Raw genomic sequence first — 20585 nt, forward strand, 5'->3', positions numbered from 1 at the left:
GCCATCCTCTGGAGATGGTAGCAGAGAGCTCTGAGCTCCGCCTTGTCCGCAGTGGGGGTGCTCTCCCTTCCTGCAAGGCTGGTGCAGTAGGTAACCCAGGGGAAGGGGCGGGCCCTAACCCGCACCCCAGATAAATACAATCTCCCTTCCCTGTAAAATTATTAATTTCTCATGACAGGCCTCTGCTACCATGTGCTGTAATAGACAAAGGAATTTTGGACCCGGAGCCTCTGGAGAACAGGAAATAGATGAGACACTTTGATTGCAGAGTAAATGGCCCACTAAAATAGCAGTTAATCCTTTTATTATCTTTCCAGCAGCCGTTTCCACAGTTCTTTCATGAGGTAAGCCTTCCCCGCCCCGTCCAACTGTAACACTCCCATCCTCGCAGCTGGTTCACATTTAGCCTGTGGAGCCTCTGCTTCCGCACCCGGCGGGCCTAGAGGTGCCTGGAGGAGCCCAGCTCCCCTCTGTCCAGGCCGTTCATCCTCAGGCTCAGCCGGGGACCCAGGACTCGCCTCACTGGCCCACAGGGTGCACCACCCGCCCCCCACCCTGCCCTTTCCACAGCCCTTCCACACCGTCCAGCGGAAGCTCCCTAATCTCTTTGCAATATCCTGTTATGTTTCTTACGTTGTCGGAGTTGTCTTAGCCTTATTATATTTGGGGTTTCATCTGTGTTACGATAGCAAGGTTACGTCCAACCCAAATACTGACGCGACGCCTCGAAGACGTTAACTTTGAAAAGATTACTTTCTTGCTTTCTTAGGTTGGCTCTCTCAGACGGTTGGAATTCTGATTGTCTGAGACTGCAGAAATTAGCAGACTCTGAGTTTGCATTTGTCCACATCGAGAAAAAGACAGGCAGAGGAGAAAGAGGAAAACTTCTTCTAACCTTGGGTTTTATGAAATAATCATGACAACAACCCCTGACTTTTGTGAAGAGCTTGACCAAAGCTGTGAGCTCAGCATGAAGGTGTAAAAGGCAGGTGAAAGCCCAAGTCTGGAGTCACACCGACCTCGGGCCCTGCCACTTACCAGCTGTGTGACCTCAGGCAGGTGACTTAACCTTTCTGAACCATAGCATACTCAACTGTAAAACGGGGTGATAATAGTACCTACCTTTTAGGACTGTCGTTATTAGGATTAAAAGAGATGACATAGGGAACTGCTTAGTTAATTCTCATCTTCCCCAATCACACTCTTCACACTGATGGTCTTAGGTGATTCATACATTAGCCCTAGGAGTTAGGACAGGATCTTTGACAGCTAGTTTACAAATGAGGAACCTGAGGCTCAAAAGAACCTGTCAGGAGTGGAACCTGGACTTGAGGTCAGCTAACTGCTGCAGCCTCTGCTGTTGGTGAGGTGGGCAGAGCTATCACATGTGCTGGTGGCCTTGTGGTCAGGTGTCTGCCAGCGATGCAGAGCCCCTGCTCAGTGCCAGACAGTGGCTATTCGGGGTAAGAAGGGAGAGCCAGGGCAGAGGCACGGGGAGGAGGCTCTAGTCCCTGCCCTCCAAGTTCTGATGCACAGCTGGAGCCTTGAGGCTGGACTTAACATCCTGCCCGGGTCCCTCTGGCAGCTGCAGCCGCACTGACCATTGGTCCCCATCCCTCACCCTGCCCAGTCTTTCCTAGGTGCCACTGGACCTGGGACCAGGGATATACCTCAGAGAGAGGCTTGACAGGGGGTCCGGGATAGCATCTTATGGGAAGTCCTGAGGGAGAAGAGACCTGATATATTCTGAGACAGTCTCTCTCCAGCCAGGGATTACCATGCCCATTTTACAGAAGAAGAAACTGACATTCAGAGACGCAATGGCCTGCCCTGTATCACCAGGCACAGCTGCCTGGACCATTCCACAGGCCACACTGCCCTCTACCACCCGCCTTTGCCCAGCTTCTCTATTCAGCAGAGTCGAGTCCTCTGTGCGTCTCACATCACAGTGTGTGGGGTCCCAGGGCATCTGCTCCTTCCGGCCCCCATGTCCTGAGACCAGCCTGGTGGGTTGGGCACATTCCCAGGCCAGCTGACACCCCTGACTCATCTCAACATCTCAGGCTCATCCCAGGGAATTATCTGGGAGTTCGAGATGTCTGAGCTGGTGGCTTTACCAGTCCATCCTCATCACGTAGGGAGAGGGCATGGGGAAGACAGGTCCTGAGAGGATGGGGGTCTAGGATGGCACAGCAAATGGGGCAGCTTCAGTGGGCGGGGGGTTCCTGAAGGGGCCGGTAACCAAAAGTTGGGGAAGTTAGACTGTGGGAAAGTGACCCTCATCCTCCCCTTGAGACACTTGCCTCACTGGAGGGGCAGCAGCCTCTCCTGTGTGCCAGGAGTCGGGAGTCCGGAGACAAAGATGATGTGATGTGAGACTTCTAGCGCCGCGGGAAGGATTCTGCCCTTGAATCTTGCCATCTTATTGCTGGATGGTGGAGGGAGGGAGGGAAGCCAGGAGCTGAGGATTTGAGCCTTGAGTCAGTCAAGGGGGACAGGAACGTTATTGAAATACTCATTGGGTGTTTTTCAGTATTGAGGGCTTCCACACATGTGTGATCTCAGCACTCAGAACATTCCTGGGGACTGAAATTATCCCCATTTTACAGATGGGGAAAGGATAGTCCAGTTCATGCCCAAGTTCAGGCCCCAAGTGCATCATGGGGTCAAATTTGAACCCAGGTCTCAGCCTGACTCCAAGGACTGTGTGCTAGCCATGACCCCAAGCCACCTCCCAGGCAGAGAATCATCAGTCTGCTTGCAAATGTCGAGAGAATACCCAGATCTGAAACTTATTGGGCAAGCTGACACCGAGCGCCTCCTGTGTGCCAGGCCCTGGTGGGCCGTGGGGTCACAGAAGGGAATCAAAGCCAGCCTGGCCCTGTGGAGCCCTGATGGAGCAGGGAAGCAGATAGACGTCTGCATTTAACTACTTTCCCCAAGCCAGCGCCCCATCATCTTGAGAGCCTGCAGGTCCCTGCCCTGCTGACATGATGGGTCTTTTGTCCTATATGAGAGGAGAGAACACTCATGGGATGAAGAATAAGACATTTTACCTTTTTAAAAATAAATAAGTCACCTGAAAACAGTCTCCGTTTCTGGAGGCTGGGGTTTCTGGTAAGATTAAAAGGCTGCAAAATTGAATATGGTTTTAAACCCCTTGCCCTGGAGGAGCCTGCTGTACATGAGCCCATAGAGGCCAAGCTGCCCCAACCAGGTCAAGCCCACCCACTTTGGAAACAGGGGCCTGAGCCTCATCTCATTCTAGGGGTGGGGGTCGGGAGGAAAACCTTTTTGAGCAAAGGCAGCCATCTAGTTTGCATCCAGATATGCCCTCGTTAACAACCCTTACTGAAGTCCCTCCTCTGGGCCTTGGCTTTTGCTGATACCTCTGCCTGGAATGCCTTTCCCAACCCAGCAAACTCCTAACCATCCCGCACAACCCAGTCCAGTGTCCCCTCCTCGGCACCCCTTTTCTCCGTGTGTCCTGCTCTCCCAGCACATGTCACCCCATTTATAACAGTGCTCCTGGTATGGCTGAGTGTCTTGGGGACCACATGCTCTTTGGCACCTGGCCTGGCCTTGGAGGCAGAGGAGTTGAGTCTGCTCCCTAGTACAGAGGCTTTGCCCTAGTGGCCATCTACTCTCTCTGCTCCAACACTGTGTGACGTTGCCCAGACACTGCCCTCCAGAGCAATTTCCCATAAAGTTACAAGAATGGAGGGACATTAAAGATGGTCACATCCATCCCTCATCTGGTGCTTGAAGTTTTCCTGCAAGAAAGCCTTAATTCGAAACCTGGCTTTTCTACCTAGCAGCCTATGATTGGTGTGCAAGTAACTTGATTTCTGTAAGTCTCTGTTTTCTTACCTGTAAAGTGGAGGGAATAGAACTGTTGTGAGGCTTCGATGAGGTACTATACATGAGATGTTGCGTACTGCCTGGCACACAGTGAGTGCACAACAAATGGTCTGACTGCTCTGGGCAGTTTGCATTAGGAAAGGAGAAGAGGGAGGGTCTAAAAAGCATAGGGGCCATGCAGTCATGAGCATCCCCAAAGGAACAGAAAAGGCTGTTGTAAGTCCCAGCTCTGCCATGGATGTGACTTTGGATGGGTCACTTGGCTATGCTGAGCCTCGGTTTCCTGAACTGTGAAATGGGATTAATGCCTAGCACTCTGTGTTCCTTGGGTGCTCAGCAGATGCTAATGCCCTTTCCCCTCTTGAAGCCAAGGTTCCAGCTCTACAGATCTTGGCTCACACTGGATGCCTTCCTATCTCCCCCAGTTTTTAAAAATCAAACTCAGGGACCTTCATAAGGAGAGGCTTTCTGGGAACTCCAGCTTTGCATTCAACTCAGAGCCCTGAGGGCCCCCTCTCACCACTGTACAGAGGGGGAAACTGAGGCCACAGATGGAAAAGGCTTGCCTGGGAAAGAGGAGAGGAAGGAGACAGGTGGAGCTGGAGACTCATCCCAGCTCTGCTGCTCACTGACTGTGCCACCTTGGACAAGTCACTTCACTCCTGAGCCTCCGTTAATGTAGCTATAAAATAGGGCTTCTGATGCTCACCCCAGAAGAGTCTCTGTGAGGGGTGGATACCTGTGGTCCACAAACTGCAGAGAGCTCTGCAGAGGGGATCAAGTTGAGTCCCCATCTCCCAGGCCAGTGCTCTGGCCTGTAACCCGGCCCCAGAGTACACAATCACCCTCACAGGCGTGTCCCTCCCAGATGGGTTTCCCATCGGGCACAGAACCTTTTAGCCACATGCTCCCCAAATGCAGTGCTTGGCCTTTAGGCCTCTGTCTGCAGCTCTTCTAGCTTCCTCCTTCTCTGCTTCACAGTGCCCCCATACGTCCCCCCTCGCCCTTCCACCTCTATCCCCCATCCCTCCTACTCCCATTCACTTCCCCATCCCCACCTCATCTCCATCCCTGGCTCCCCACCCTCCATCTTATTTGAATTCTGAGCCAGAGTTTGGTGAGCCACGGTGGACCAGTGGCTAAAGGTATAGGATAACTGTTGGGGTTCAAATCTCTGCTCTGACCCTTAACCAGCCATGAGACCTCAAACAAGTCATGTGGTCTCTTTGAGCCTCAGTTTCCTGTCTGTGTAAAAGGGAGAGTGTTGTGAGAATTAAATGAGATCATGTATGTGGAGCACTTACCTCATACCTGGCAAAATACTCCATGCTTGAAAACAGGAGCCCTTGTTCCTTTTTTTTTTTTTTTTGAGTCATCAAACCCAAGCTCTCATAGAGATGAGAATTCCTGGGAGCACCAAACTTGAGGGTACAGGAACACTGGCCAAGTTTTGTGAACTCCACACTGCTTTATGGAATATGAAAAAAATTAAGGATAAAAAAAACACAGCCCTCTGATTTGAATTTAAAATAATAAAAGGAGAGAAAGCTTTTGAATTTAATGTAAATGGAATTGAAATGATTCTCTTATTGGACTGAGAAAGTCAGATAAAATCAACAGTGACTTGAAGAAAGTGTCCAGAACATGTTTTCTAAGAGGGACATCCTGGAAATGGTAAACTTCATGATTGAGCGTTAATAGGCTCTGTCTCCACAGGATGGCAGATGGGTTATCTGAGCCAACTCCATGCACCTCACTTGGCCTGCTGCAGTGACTGACCTCATCCGTTAAAGGGGTGATGGGCCACACCAGCGCTATGGCCTCAGTCACCTCCAAGACCCGGGACACTCAGCTTACCTGCTCCCCTCCCTCGGGAGAGTGCCTTGGGCTCAGCTGTGCTGTCTCCCCCCTCACTTCTGCCACCTTTTCAACACAGCTTTATTGACACCCATACTGTGCCAGGTTTGATGCTAGAAGCAGGAGGTGCAGCATCAAATGAGGAATGGTCTGGTGCCGAAGGAATTAACCAAATGCTGCAGAGGCACAGAGGAGGGAGAAGGCTTCCCCCAGGATGTCATGAGAGCTGGGCTTTGAAGGGAGGGTAGGAGCTTTCCAGGTGTAGACCATGAAGAAAGGCATTTCAAGGAAAGGGAACAGCATATAAAAGATGAGACAGTCTTGGCCCTTGAGGGGAGCATAGGAAGCCTCTTGTGCTTGGAGTGTGTTCCGTGCATGGGGGCTGGGAGTAGAAATGGCAGTTGGAATTGAACCTTATAGGGCCTTGAAGTCCAGTATGAAGAGCTTGGACTCTGTTCTGAGGGCAAGGGAGAGAATGGTGGAAGGGTTCTGAGCAGGAGAGTGACACGATCAGCATTAACATTTAGAATGTTGGTCCTGTGGTGGGTGCGTGCAAGGGGGAGCAGCAGTAGGCAGATGAGGACGCAGAGGCCCAGGAAGGAGCCTTCTTCCCGGGTCCACCAGAGCAGACAGCAGCACCTGGCTGCCAGCCAAGGCCTGGGCACCACGGGCCAGGCCAGCTCAGCCCAGCGAGCCATGCTGAGCGCAGTGTCTGTACCTGATTGGGTACCGGGGCTCAGTCCCCCTTTGGAAACAGCATCCAGCACATTTACCAGTGGGAAATGGGAAAGGCATTTCCCATAATGTGGCTCCGTAAAGTTTGCACAACTGTTCTTTGTTTTCCGTCCATCCCCACAATAAATCTTCCTCCACTGCCAGGACTGGGGCCTCCGTGGTCTGTAAGTGATTACAGCGCTGACTTGTGCAGTGCTGCCCCCTCAAGATGCATTCTTCTGACGTGGGTAATGATAAAATGAGAGTCCATCACTGAGACTCATGGCCTTGCAAGTGGCCATTTCCAAACAGCTGGGAGGTGGCCGCCTGTTGGAGGGCAGCCTGCTCTTGCCTCCTGCACGTACCCCCCAAGCCTCCCTTGATAAGTCTGCCACGTTGGGAGCATGAGCCTTGGAGAGCAGAGAGAGTGGTACTCCTGGGCTGTGTGTTTCTTGGGGATATCGGTCTCTGCTGGGCATGGAGGAAGGCAAGTGCCCTGTGAGCGTTCAGCTGATGTTCCATGAGCCAGCCTCTTTGTTGTACTGAGCCAGAAAGTGTAGGGTTTTCGAGCTGAAAGTAACATTTGTAGCTTCCCAGGGCATGACCAGGCCCTGGGGTGCAGTTTTGATGGGTGTAGTTCCTTCGCTCAGGGAATGCACAGGGCAGTGGCAGGATCCCTGTTTTATAATGGGCTCGCTGAAATCCACGGAGGGGAAGCTACCTGGCTGGGTGTCACATCTGGGACTCCACCTCCTGTCCCTGGCTCCATGCTCAGTCATCTTCCCACTGCCCACAGCTGCCTTCTGCTCCTCTATTTAACAAGTCTGTGCTCCCCAGAATCTGCTGATGAATCCCTCATTTGGGGAGTCAGTTTGGCCTATGGGGTCATTTCTGACCAGGTTTAGTTGCCAAGGAACATGATAGCAATTGGAAGTCAAGAGAGTTTGGCCCCAGGAAGAAAAATGAGTCTGCTGTGCCTCCAATACTTCCCCAAGATCCCACCCTCCACTGACTGCTCCCATTGCTTCTCCCCAGGCATCCAGGACCAGAGGAGGTGGCCTCGTGGAGGCCACAAGTCCGAATGCCTGTGTTTGCACTTTTGCTGTTTGCTGCTGTGGGAACTGAGGCACGTAGAGAGGGTTTGGCTTATTGAGATCACGGAGCAAAAGAACCAAAGCTCAGGTCCCTTGCCTTCCAGTGCAGTGCTCGTCCCGCTGTGCAGAGCCGCAAAGTCTGCTGAGTACCTACTATGTGCCAGGCCCCGTGTTGAGAGCTGACTTGCATTGCCTCCACCTGTACCATCACTGCCTCCCAAATTCTGGAGAACGCTGGCTTGTGTTGTGTTCACACTGGGGAAGAACCTTCCAGGGAATCTCATCTGATGCTGCTCCCAAGCCCTGCAGCACCTTTTGACAAATGGGGACTCGAGGCCCAGGGTAGGGAGGCAACCCCCCTGGAGGTCATGCAGAGGAGATGGCTGGCAGCTTGTGCAGTCCACACGTGTCAGAATCACCTTCCCTCCCAGCAGGATCGGGTTCAGGCAGCACTGTCCAGCAGGCTCCAGGGAGGCTGTAATCAGCGGTGGGTTTCAGACATCACAGCTCCTTACGTGCATTAGAAAAGCACGATGATTGATTGCCGTGGGTGTTAGGCCCAGAGGAAGCCTGGCTTGTGCAAAGGCCCACACGGGTGTGCACCAAGAAGAGTCTGCAGCTCCTCTACCCACCCCCACCCCTTCTTCATGCACACGCAGCCACCTGGACTTGGGCCTCAGTTTCTTCATGTGTGTGACAAGGACTTTGATCAGTCCCAAGCCCTTAGGTTTCCTGACCCTGACTCCCACAGTCTGGGTAGAGACAGCGTGGGCCAGGGCTCAGCGCTCGGTTCTCTCCCCAGCTCTGCATCAGACTGCCTTATGGCTCTGGGAGAGTCACCAGACCCTATGGGGCCTCCGTTTTCTCATCCATAAAATGAAAGGACTCCAGAATCCCTAAGATCCTTTGAACTCAGACAGTTACCTTTCCACATTCCTGGCAGGGCCCTAGGGGAGGAGGAAAGAGGTGAAAGACAAGGAAGGGGCAGGTGTGGGCCTCTGCTGAGCTCTCTGACCTCAGTTCCTTCCATACTCCTCTCTTGCTCTGCTCCAGCCACACTGGCTCCTGGCTGTTCCTCACACATGCCAGCTTCATTCCCACCTCAGGCTCTGCATAGCTCTTCCCTCCATCCAGAATTCTCTTGCTCCAGCCCCACCTCCCTTCACTCAGGCCCATGGAGAGCTTTCATGGAGGTCCATGTCACCTCCTCCAGGAGGCCTTCCCTGACCACCTGTCCAATGTAATATCTTCATCCACTCTCTGCCCCTCATACTACCCAACACTGTGTGTTTGTCTCTTATCTGTTCCCTCCACTCAACCGTAAGCTCCATAAAGTCTAGATCCTTTTATGTTTTGTTCCCTGTTACATTTCCAGGGTCTTGAACAGTATGTGATTGACAACTGTTTCCTGAATGAATGTGATTGAGTGAAAAGGGGGAGAGCCGGACTCAGTGATGGGCAGAAGTGATGGAGTGTGCTGGGAAGGGCCCAGGCTGAGAATCAGGAGTCTTGTCTTGTAAAATGAAGGTTTTTGCAGCAAACTCACAGGGCCGTGGTGAGGACTGCATGGGTTGCTGTCTGAGGGGCATTTCTGGGATAGGCTAGATGGGTAGTGTGCCCAGGGGGCCCAGCCAAGCACCCGGTGTACAGTGTTAGTTCACTCCTCCTACCCCATCCCCGCCTTGATTTCCCTCCCTCCTTAATCTGCAATATGAGGGTAAAGGAGAGTCTGCACCCCAAGTCCTCCAGCTCATGGAATGTCAGACCCAGACAAGAGCTTAGGAACTATCAGCTTGGAAACCATCTGGCTCAATCCTGTTTGTGGATTTGGAAACTGAGGCCTAGAGAGGAGGAGTTCTTGTCCACATTCCCACGCTTGGAGAGAAATTTACATCAAGCCCTCCACAGAGTAGAAGCTCTGTAATTAGCTGCTGCTGCTGCTGCAGCTGTTTATCATTAATTCAGTCTCCACAGATCCTGTTTTTATGACCATGGGCACAGAGATAGAGTAAGAGTACAATTTTGCATTAATTGACAACAAAAGGACTATTATAGCCAAGAATGCAGCAGAGGAAATGATTAAACTACCCCAAAGCAGCTACTTTAAAGTGTGAGGAAGGAGGGAAAGTGGCATTTTTTTAGGTATGTGCTCTTCTCCAGATAGCAGATTAAGCCCTTTGTTTTCTCAGTGAATCTTTCGATGTTGGCATTACTGTCCCATTTTATAGATGAGGAGACTGAGGCTCAGAGAAGTTAAGTGCTGGGGTTCCAATCCCCGGCCACCCACTGCTCCAGGATGTCCTCTGTGTCAGCATGTTTTTCTGTAATTGATCATGAGCTGATCACTCCCTGTTTTCATTGAGCTCAGCCCAGAGAATGCCTGTCAAGACATCTTAATTAGTTCCTGTGACTCCTCGAAAACAATCCCATGTAATCTGGACTTTGCATGGATCCTTGCACTTAACCTACACTGTTCGGGGGTGGGGTTTGCTTTATCCAGAATTAACACCACGAGCCCAAGGCATCCTCTGCCCCACTTCCCTGGCTTCTTGTGCAGGGAGACAGTGACCTCACAGGTTAGGGGAGGCGTGCAGGGGTCAGAGGAAGGGAGGGGTTCGGGGGCAGCTACCTGGGGCTCCATCCCTGAGACCGGGTGAGAGAACCAGGTCGGGATGGAGGCCTCTGCGGCCCATTCCTATGTACACGGGGCAGGAGAGAGAATGTGGGGAGGTACCACAGCCAATAAGAGTTGGAGTTGGGATTCGAATCCAGGGAAGCCTGAAGGCATAACCGCTCCTCAGGAAGAACTGAACCCTACCTACAAGGCTTCTGGAATCCAGTTCTGATCCCTTATTCACCATGATGCTGGCTAGGCAAACTATTTCCTTGTTCTGGTCTCAATTTCCTTCTGTTTAGTGGGAATGATAATCCTGCTTCATCTGCTGGAGGTTGTTTTCTGCCCGTCATCCCATGTCATCCTCACAACCATTGCCCCATCTTCTCAGTGAGGACACTGGGACCTGGTGAGGCAGGGTGACCAGTGAAGGGTGCCCAGGGCCACGCGGTGCGTCCGCGGTAATGCCCGGGGTCACATGGCGTATCAGCGGTGATGCCCAGGGCAGGCTATCCCCCTGCCGCCCCTCTCCTCTGTGTTCCATTGCTGCTTGTACCCCAGGTGGGATGGTGGTATTTGTCAGGCCAGCTCTGCTCCCGCTGTGGCCCCCGCAGTGAGCCCAGCTCGTGAGCTGGGGAAGACGAGGTGTGGTCCTGAGCCAAGCAGAACAGAGGGTCTGCGGCCCGCAGTCAACACCTCTGTCAGGAAGTTCGTGGCTCGTGCCTTCCAAGTGCCAGCCCTTTCATTGTCTCCACGCTGTGAACCCAGGAAGGTTTGTCCTGACAACTGGTTGGCAAACTCAGCCAGGGGAAACGCCTCCACCCTGCAGCCAGGAGGTGGTTTCGGCCTTTCAGGAGCTCTCTGAGGTGCTTACTACTGGGTATAAATTAGATTCACCTGGCAAGGCCCCACTTCCCACTAGAATCTTCATGAAAACGCTCCCTTTGGATCCTGTCAGAGAGGGAAGTGTGGAGGAGGCCTGGGTTCCCTGGAAGCCAGCAGGTGGAAAGTAGAAGCTTCCGGGACTCATTGGTGAGATGGGTAAAGCGAGCAGGGCCTCATCATGACATTTGCTGACCCCGGCGCTTTTGGCTTCAGCCTCTTCCTCCATAAAAAATACTAAAAATTACATTTTATGACAGCATTGGTTTAAAGACAACATATTAATTTTATGTATTAAAACATTTTCTTTGACCTAAAACTTCCTTTTTTCTTCTAATTATAAATTAAATTCAAACATTTTCAAGGGCTCCTAAAAGTATTGTGGACTCTATGTACTGTGTATGCTGTGCCTGGTGGACAAGGCAGCCCAAAAGCAAGGCCTGCAGAGGCTGGGAGCACTTGAGGTGCAGTCCAGGCCTTGCCTCCCCCTCCCCTTCTCTAGACTTCAGTTTCATCCTCTGTGAAGAGGAATGAGTGGAGGAAACACTGGAAAATCCTGCTGTGATGTTCTACTATGTCCCATTCTGTTCTAGTCCATTTTATTCCTGATCATTGAGTTCTTGTCTTTCATTAAGAATTCACGGGTATTTACTACAAAAGATCTATATGCAGTTAAACTGACATAGAGAAAAGGACATAAATATGTGAAAAACCTAAGCTCACTTAGTTACTGCGATTGAACCCTATATTTACTGGAGCTTCCTGGAAGCCAAGGCAAAGAAGGCAAGTTGTTGAATTGTAGAATTCTTATTGTCTGGGAAAGGAAGAAGAGCAGCCAGCTTGTGTGTTGGGGCCAGTTGTGTCTGGATAGCAAATCTTTATGAGGCCTGATGAGAGTCACACAAGTTGATTGCTGGAGGAAGGCTGTACGAATGATTGATGATGATACAGAGTCACTGAACAAAGCCATAGACCTTGTTTTCACAAATAACTTTGCTAATGTTCTTTGAGAAAAGCCAGGGCCAAGTAAATACTGGCAATGAAGGAACCTCACCTGTGTCTTATAATCTGTGTTATATTCTTAGTCTGTCCGTACAGCAGCCCTCTGAGGTAGCTGTCATTATTCTCACTTTACAGATGAGGAAACTGAGGCTCAGAGAAGTTAAGTGACTTGACCCTGATCACTCAGTGGGAGCTGACTTCTATAGCAAGTGGCCTCTCTCAGTGGTCAGTCTGTTACTTGGGGCAGACTCGGCCCCTTGCCCAAGGAGCTCATAGCCTAGTGGACTCTGCAGATCTTAAAAAGAAGAGGGCAACACCGTGATACGTGCCTTGAGGGGTGCTCAGGGGTGATGGGGCCTAGTAGAGGGAGCATCTGTCAGCCAGGACCTAGGGTGGAGGCGGGGACCAGAATGACCTCATGGAGGAGGTGAGAAAGGGCACTAGCGTGGGCAATGAAGCCTGGATCTGGGTGGCGGCAGAAGGGAGAGAAGCAGCTGCCTGCTAAGTTTCTAACTTATAAGCAGCAGAAACCAGCTCTGGCCATAATGAGCCCTGCATCCCCTCCCTCCCCACCCCCTAGAATTTATTGGCAGGCCCTGTGACCACAGACCATTTGTCTAAGGAAAGAGGAGCAGGCTTTGAGGACAGGCAGGATCCCAGGACCCCAGGGGCCTAGAAGCAGGGAACCTAGACCTGCTTCTCCAGACAGCAGACTATCCAGACACCACACTGGGGTCCTCAGCCTCTGTGCTCTCGCTCCAGGGCCAAAGCTGTAGCAGGGCATCCCACTGACCAGGCCTGTCTTGGGTTCCCCCCACCCAGGTTGACGGGGGTTGCCCCCCCCCTTTGTGGGAGGCATAAATGTCCTCCCTATTCACACCTTCACTTCCCACACTGAAGGATTCTTTAACATGGGGAAACTGGGCAACCAATCAAACTGGCACATCTGCAGCTACAGAAATGATTGGATCTGAGAGGTATTCAGGAGAGACAGTCGACAGAAAGGGATGGGAAGCCTGTTACATGTGGGGTTAGAGGAGGAGCTCAGGTTGGTGCTCCACTCTCCCGCCTGCGTTCATTGTGTGGACATGAGTACAAGCCCTGGCAGCACGAGGGAGGAAGGTGTGAGTTGGTTTCAGGTGTGCTGAGTAGGGAGGTGCCTGCCAGAGGGCCCCAGGGGGCTAGAGATGTGGGAGTCTGGGGCTCTGGAGATGGGGATCATCAGCCTAGAGGTGGGCCTGAGAGCATAAGGGGCTGGAGGATCTGGTCAGGGAGATGGGTGGGGGGCGGGGACTGGAGAGAGCCATCACCCTCCTGACTGCACTTGCCCGTGTCTCCAAGAAGAGATAGCAGGCCAGCAGGCTGGGATGCCTCCTCCTGCTGGGATAACAGAGGGCCCTGACGAAGTCCTCCTGTGCGGTGGCTCCTGCACCGTCTCCAGGGGCCCAGGCTGGCACAAGGGCCAGCTCAGAGCAGCCTCTGAGCGCGTGCAGCTGTGCTTGTGTGTGTTCATTCATTTACCACCACGCGCCTGCTCTGTGCTCTGCCTCGTCCTGCCCTGGAGAAGCTCGCCATCTAGAGGGGGGCCGGTCTTTGAACCCGAGTTACAAAATGCCATGATGAATCCCCTGGAGGAAAATAAATGGGAACTCAGAGGAGAGGATTTAATACCGGGTGGGGAGGCCTCCAGGGAGAAGGTAGGTAAGAGTTATCCAGGTGCAAAAGGAGGGGAAGGGTATCCCAAGGAGAGGAACAGCATAAGAAAAGCCTGGAGGTGAGAGTTTCGAATGGCTCAGTGATGGAGTGATGGGGAGAGTGATGGAGAGGTGAACAGGGGTGGTGACAGAGGACCTTGTGTGTCCGATGGAGGAGCTCGGGCTCTATCCACAGGGCTGCAGAGACCCGAGGGTGAGTTAGAGCAGGAGGGGCCTGAGGTGCATGTGAACATAGATGTGTGTGTGCTTCCTTTGCCCCTCAAGGGCCAGCATGCACACAGTCATGCCATCAACTAAAATCTCTGCCCAGCTCGTGTTAATTAACAGGTAATGACTTAATTCTAGAGGCTTTTCTAAGAACGGAGTTAGTGCCTTTGGTTGCACTTTCCCAGGTCTCAATGACCCCTTTCCTCCAGATTTATATGGGCTGCTGGAGAGCACTGTACTTGCAAGTAGTTTTCCAACTTGGCCCAAGAATCCTCTGTGCTGGGCCAGGGTGTCCAGTGAGGGCCCCTGACAAGATATCAGGTCCCGAGGGGGGCCACCACTCTGCCCCTGGACTGATCACACTGTTTATGGAGAGGCTCCCTCTCAGGGAGCCCAGGGTTTGGGCCGGCTGAACGTACCCCCTCCAGCGGGCCTGTGGTCAAACCCTGGCTGAACTCGGTCCTCCTCTTCTTAGACATATTCACATTTAGGCCCCATGGCTAGGTGGGGATCACAGCGCCCCTTGTTAATGGTACGGCTGGAAGCACGAATGTGGCTTGGACACAAGGGCAAGGTAGGTCTGCTTCCTTTACCCGTATTAGGGACCACCAGACATTGGGACCTCACCAGCCTCCCGACCAGAGGAGGAGCGGGGGGCTGCCTCCCAGAGCGAACCCCCAAGGGCAGCTGTGCTGTGTGTCATTGGGAGAGTTACTTTACCTTTCTGAAGCTTCCATTTCCTCATCTGTAAAACGGCATTTAGGTGGATGTCCCAGAAGCAGACCCTGAGAGGAAGATTTGTGTACAAGTGATCTCCCAGGGGAGGCCGGGGGTGAGGGTCTGCCACAAGTGGGGGTAACGATGCCTGTCTTCCAGGGTGGGAAGGGGGGTCATTCATTCATTCCACACTCTTATTTAGTCTTTGAAATATGCCCGGCATTGAGTGAAGTGCTGGGGACAGAGGTGAATGGGACCTAGGAGAAAGGCAGGCTGGGTGGAGAAGCTGCAGGGGAAGCTGACCAAAGGCCCGGTGACATCTGGGAAAACTGAGGCTCAGAGTTGCGCTCCACTAGGGCCTCACCCAGCGTGACCTTAGAGCAGCTCAGAGCCAGGACCACAGAAGTGGATGTCAGAAGTGCAGACGGTCTCGCTCGCTGGGTGAGGCCCTGCTGGGGTCGCAGCGTCCTGCTGTCTGGAGCGCCTGGAGTGGACTGCAGGGGCGGTGTGGGGAGCAGCGGGGTCTCTGTTTGCACAAGCTAACCAGCCTGCGGCAGTTGCTGCTCTAACTGTCATTGTACTGCAATTTGTGCGACAATTTGTACGGCATGGAAGGGAGCAGAGATTATGCCCTGAATGTCTGTTTATGTCATCTCTGAAAATACCCCTCAGATGCCAGGCTTGCTGAACAACCAACGGGCGACCTGTGGTCTTCGGCATCAGCCTGAGCTGCCCCCCAGGGACGTGTCCAGGGTAAATCAAGTCCAATTATAGGAAAGCACAGAGCCCTGCCCCACAAGGGGCTCTGACCCTGGCTCCCCAGCTTCTGGAGTTCTGAGAGCCCACGCTTATGTGTGTTTGCCTGTCTCTGGGTGCCTGTCACCAGGTCTCTATGTGCTTGTGGGGTGTGTGTGTGCACGCGCGTGCGTGCGTGCACCCTCGCAGGCCTGTGTGTTAGTGTCTGTGTGCATGTTTGTGTTGTTGAATGTGTCCCCAAGGGCCAGGGTGTTTTGTGTGTTCCTCTGAGTGGGTTGGTTTGTAAGTGTGTATCTGGGGGGTGTGTCTGCACATCTCTGTGTGTCCATGCAGCATATGTCTGTGAATGTGGGTCCTACAAGCCTGAGGAAGGTGTCATTCCTCCTGGTCAGGGTGGTCAGGGGAAGCACCACTGAGAAGTGCAGACTGGATTTGGACCCTGGCAAGCGTGTACAAATGGGGTGTGCAGGCGCTTCTCCTCCCCACTGTTCTTCCCCTGTTCTCAAAACTTGGAGGGAGGCAGCTGCCAGGAAGCACGTTGAGCCCAGTACCAGGAAGGACTTTATAGCACGCAGGACTTTCCCCAGTGGAGGGAAGTGTGGGAGCAGAGGCTGGCCTGCCACTTGGCAATTTCATTCAGCAAACATTCCCTGAAGCGTCTTATTCTTTATCAGGCCTTGCTCTGGGCCCTGGGACAGACGGAATTCAGGTTGAGTTCCAGGACCCACAGGCTAATGATATTAACCCTTGAGACTGGGTCCCAAAAGGCATAACAGCAGTTAAAGTGATGGACCTCTTACACTGCCGGGCACCGCTCTAAGCTCGCTAACACATTTGGGCCAGGTGCTGTTTTACAAATGAGAGACGGAAGCCCGAGTGATGAGGCAGCTTGCCTGGGGTCCCTGCAGCAAGCAGAGGCACAGCTAGGATTGGAACCCGCATCCCTGAGTCAGGAGGACTTGAGCTGCTGGCCCCCCTCCCTTGCCCCAGCTCTAGGCGGTGGTGCTGGCCAGGGCCTAGAAGAGGCTGGTTTCTGCCCCCAGAGCTCATGTGCATCCAGGAGGTGCCTGTGCCATCCTGCCTGTTCCCTGCCAGCCATGCTCTGAAGGCTCTTAGCGCTAGGCCAGGTTATTAATCAAGAAGGCCCAGAGGCCACTGCAGTGCTGGCTAAGGATTTCAATCCAGCAGGAATGTAAACGTCCCCTGATTGCATGGGGCTATTGGCCATGGTGCTGCCTGAATCAGTTGCCCGTCTGACAAGGCAGGAAAGAGTCACCCTGCTGCAGCCCACAGGGGTCTGGGGGCACCAGGCAGAAAGGACAGCATAGTAAAAGCAATAAATTGGGAGTTGGGGGTGGCCTGGGTCCCTGCCCGGCCACTGCCTATGTTTATCACTATTAATAGTAATAATAAAAATAGCAAACCCTTACTTAGTGCTTGACACGTGCCAGATACTGTGCTAAATTAGGATTGGCTCTCAACACCCCAGGAGAGGGGTGTCGCTAACCCCATTTTACAGACGAGGAAACAGAAGCTTTGGAAAGGGAAGGATTTGCCAGGGTCACACATTAGGAAGTAGAGACAACCAAGATTTAGACTACATGTTAAAAAATTATATTGTATTTGATACATTGAAAATAATACATGCAAATATGTGTAAATAATAAGGCATAGCAAAATGAACATCCATGAGTTTCTGGAACCACTGTTTATTTTCTGTTTAGGATCACACGTATATATCTATAAACAACGTATTGTTTAGTTTTGCTTGGTTTAAAACTTTACAAAAATAGTATACTGTATGTGGTCTTTGCCATATTTTCACTTAATGTTATATTTGATTATATCCATATTACTGTGTGTAGCTATAATTCATTCACTACTACTACTGTGTAATATTACATTGTGTGAGTAAACTTTAATCATTTTCTTGTTGATGGACATTTGGGTTGTTTCTGTTTTGTGCTAGCTCACAATGCTGCTGTGAACATTCCTCTTCATGTGTCTTTTTGGACGAGTGGAAGAGTTTCACTAGAGTGTGAGCCTAGAAATGGAATTGCTGGCTCAGAGAATGTAAGATGATGCCATATGGTTTTCAAAAGTGGTTCTACCAGTTTACACTCCCACACACATGGTGTGTAGAAGTTCTGTTGTTCCACAGCCTCAAAAGCATTATGTAACTCTGTCAGTCTGGCGGGTGTGAAATGGTATCTGGTGGTGGTTTTAATTCTCATATAGATGATTACTAATGAGATTGTGTGCCTTGTCATAATTTGTAGGCCATTCATGTTTCCTCTTCTGTGAAATGCCTTTAATGTCCTCTGCCCATTTTTCTATCGGTTTGTCTTTTTCTTATTGATTGATAGGAATTCTTGGTATTTTCTACCAGTTGGTGACTCATATTTTCTTTCTTGATGGTGTTTTTCTTGAACAGAAGGTCTTAGTTTTGTTGTTGTTGTTGTTGTTTTTGTTTGTTTTTTTGCGGTACGTGGGCCTCTCACTGTTGTGGCCTCTCCCGTTGCGGAGCACAGGCTCCGGACACGCAGGCTCAGCGGCCATGGCTCACGGGCCCAGCCGCTTCGCGGCATGTGGGATCTTCCCGGACCGGGGCACGAACCCGTGTCCCCTGCATCGGCAGGTGGACTCTCAACCGCTGCGCCACCAGGGAAGCCCAGAAGGTCTTAGTTTTAATGAGTGAGTCTATCAGTCTTTCCTTTAATTGCTTAAATCTTCTCTTTCTTAAAAGAAATCCTTCTCTACCTTGATGTCACAAGTAAATTCTCTTGTATCATAATGAGAGGATTTATTTTTAAGTTTTTAAAGTCTTACTTTCATTTAAGGTTTTAATCCATTGGAGTTAGAGGGTATGGTGTGAGGTAGGAACCCAATTTAATTTTTTTCCATCTGGGTAGCCATTCACTGAATTACCCATCCTTTGTCCAGAGATCTGCAATACTGCCCTGTCGTATATGTTTTTATGTATTTATTAGTCTGTTTCTAGGTGCTTCTGTTACATTAATCAATTTATTTTAACCCTGTACCAGTATTACACTATCTTAATTACCATAGTTTTGTAAGAAGTCTTTGCTAATATCTGCTAGGAAAATCTATCCCCCTACTCTCACTCCAGTCTTCTTTAGGTATTCCTTGGCTATTCTTAGGACTTTACTCTTCCATATATATTTTAGAATCAACTTTAAAATTTCAAAAACTTAACATTTTTTATTGCAATTCTGCTTACAGATCAACTGGGGGAAATGGACCTCTTTATGATATTTATTCTTTCTGTCTATAAACATGGTCTTTGTTAATGATTTTCTGCAAGATTTTATGTTTCTCCATACATGTATTGCATGTATTTCTTTTAAATATTTATTCATAGGCTTCTTTTGATTTTTGCTGCTAGTGTGAATTATATCTTTTCCAATTATCTTTTTTGTTTGTTCCTGGTGTATAAAAATACAATTGCTTTCACTATATGTATCTTGACAGCTACCTTGACAAATTCTCTTATTATTTCTATTAATTTTTATGTAATAGATTCTTTGGGGATTTCTATACAGACTCTCATATATGTGAATAATGATGATTTTACTTCTTCCTTTTCGATCTTTATACTTTTATCTCTTTGAAAAGAAACAATGATAGTGGATATTGTTGTCTTGCTCTTACTTAAAATACTTCTAACATTTTACCATTAAGTATAAAACTTCCTATCTTGTATCAGATAAAAGGCATTACTTTTTTAAAAAATAGATTTTATTTTTGAGGGAAGTTTTAGGTTCACAAAAAAATTAAGTGGAAAGTACAGAGAGTTTCCATCTATCTTCTGCACCACCCTCCCCCCGCCCCAGTTTCCCCCACTGTCAACATCCTGGACTAGAGTGGTACATTTCTTACAATCAGTGAACCTACACTGACACATCATTATCACTCAAAGTCCATAGTTTATATTAGGGTTTACGCTTGGTGTTGTACATTTATGAGTTTGACAAATGCATAATGACATGTATCCGCCATCGTAGTATCATACAGAATAGTTTCACTGGCCTAAAAATTCTCTACTGTGTCTAGTCATCCCTCCCTTCCCCCAACCCCAGGCAACCACTGATCTTCATAATTTTCCTTTTTCCAGTTGGAAATCATACAATATATATCCTTCTCAGATTGGTATCTTTCATTTAGTAATATGCATTTAAGTTTCTTCCATGTCTTTTCATGGCTTGATAGCTCATTTCTTTTTGGAATTGAATAATATTCCATTGTCTGGATGTACCACAGTCTATCCATTTATCTACTGAAAGACATCTTGGTTGCTTCCAAGTTTTGGGAATCATTAATGAGGTTTCCAAAAACATCCATGTGCAAGTTTTTGTGTGGACATAACTTTTCAACTCATTTGGATAAATACCAGGAGTACAATTTCTGGATCACACAGTAAGAGTATATTTATCAGTTTTGTAAGAAGCTGTCAAACTGTCTTCCAAATTGACGGTACCATTTTGCATTCCCATTAGCAATGAATGAGAGGTCCTGTTGCTCCACATTCTCTCCAGCATTTGGTGTTGTTAGTGTTTTGGATTTTAGCCATTCTAATAGATCTGTAGTGGTATCCATTATTGTTTTAATTTGCAATTCCCTAATGACATAGGATGTGGAGCATCTTTTCATATGCTTATTTGCCATCTGTATATCTTCTTTGGTGAGGTTTCTGTTCAGATATTTTACCCATTTTTAAAAATTTTATTTTTTATTTATTTATTTTTGGCTGCGTTGGGTTTTTGTTGCTGTGTGCGGGCTTTCTCTAGTTGCAGCAAGTGGGGGCTAATCTTCATTGCGGTGCAAGGGCTTCTCATTGCGGTGGCTTCTCTTGTTGCAGAGCACAGGCTCTAGGCACAGGGGCTTCAGTAGTGTGGCTCACGGGCTCTAGAGTTCAGGCTCAGCAGTTGTGGTGCACGGGCTTAGTTGCTCCATGGCATGTGAGATCTTCCTGGACCAGGGATCGAACCTGTGTCTCCTGCATTGGCAGGTGGATTCCCAACCACTGCACCACCAGGGAAGTCCGTTGCCCATTTTTTAATAAGGATAATATTCCTTTTTCAGATATGTCTTTTGCAAATATTTTCTCCCAGTCTGTGGCTTGTCTTCTCATTCTCTTGACAATGT

The 20585-nt window shown here is 50.0% G+C and overlaps 1 protein-coding gene across 3 annotated transcripts in view; it reads left to right on the forward strand.

Moving 5' to 3' along the window:
- Nucleotides 1-20585, forward strand: part of GLIS1 (GLIS family zinc finger 1) — a gene marked incomplete at its 5' end in the record, with an annotated part of 226577 nt that overhangs the window by 146258 nt on the left and 59734 nt on the right. Inside the window, one exon of one of the 3 annotated variants that reach the window (XM_082673934.1) lies at nt 321-344. The exons of the other annotated variants lie outside the window; for them this stretch is intronic. Within the exon in view, the coding sequence (XP_082530060.1) occupies nt 321-344 (24 nt within the window). The remainder of the gene's footprint in view (nt 1-320; nt 345-20585) is intronic. 3 annotated transcript variants of the gene reach the window in all.

The sequence above is a fragment of the Grampus griseus genome (assembly GCF_964374135.1).
Source record: "Grampus griseus genome assembly, chromosome: 1".
Lineage (NCBI taxonomy): Eukaryota > Metazoa > Chordata > Mammalia > Artiodactyla > Delphinidae > Grampus > Grampus griseus.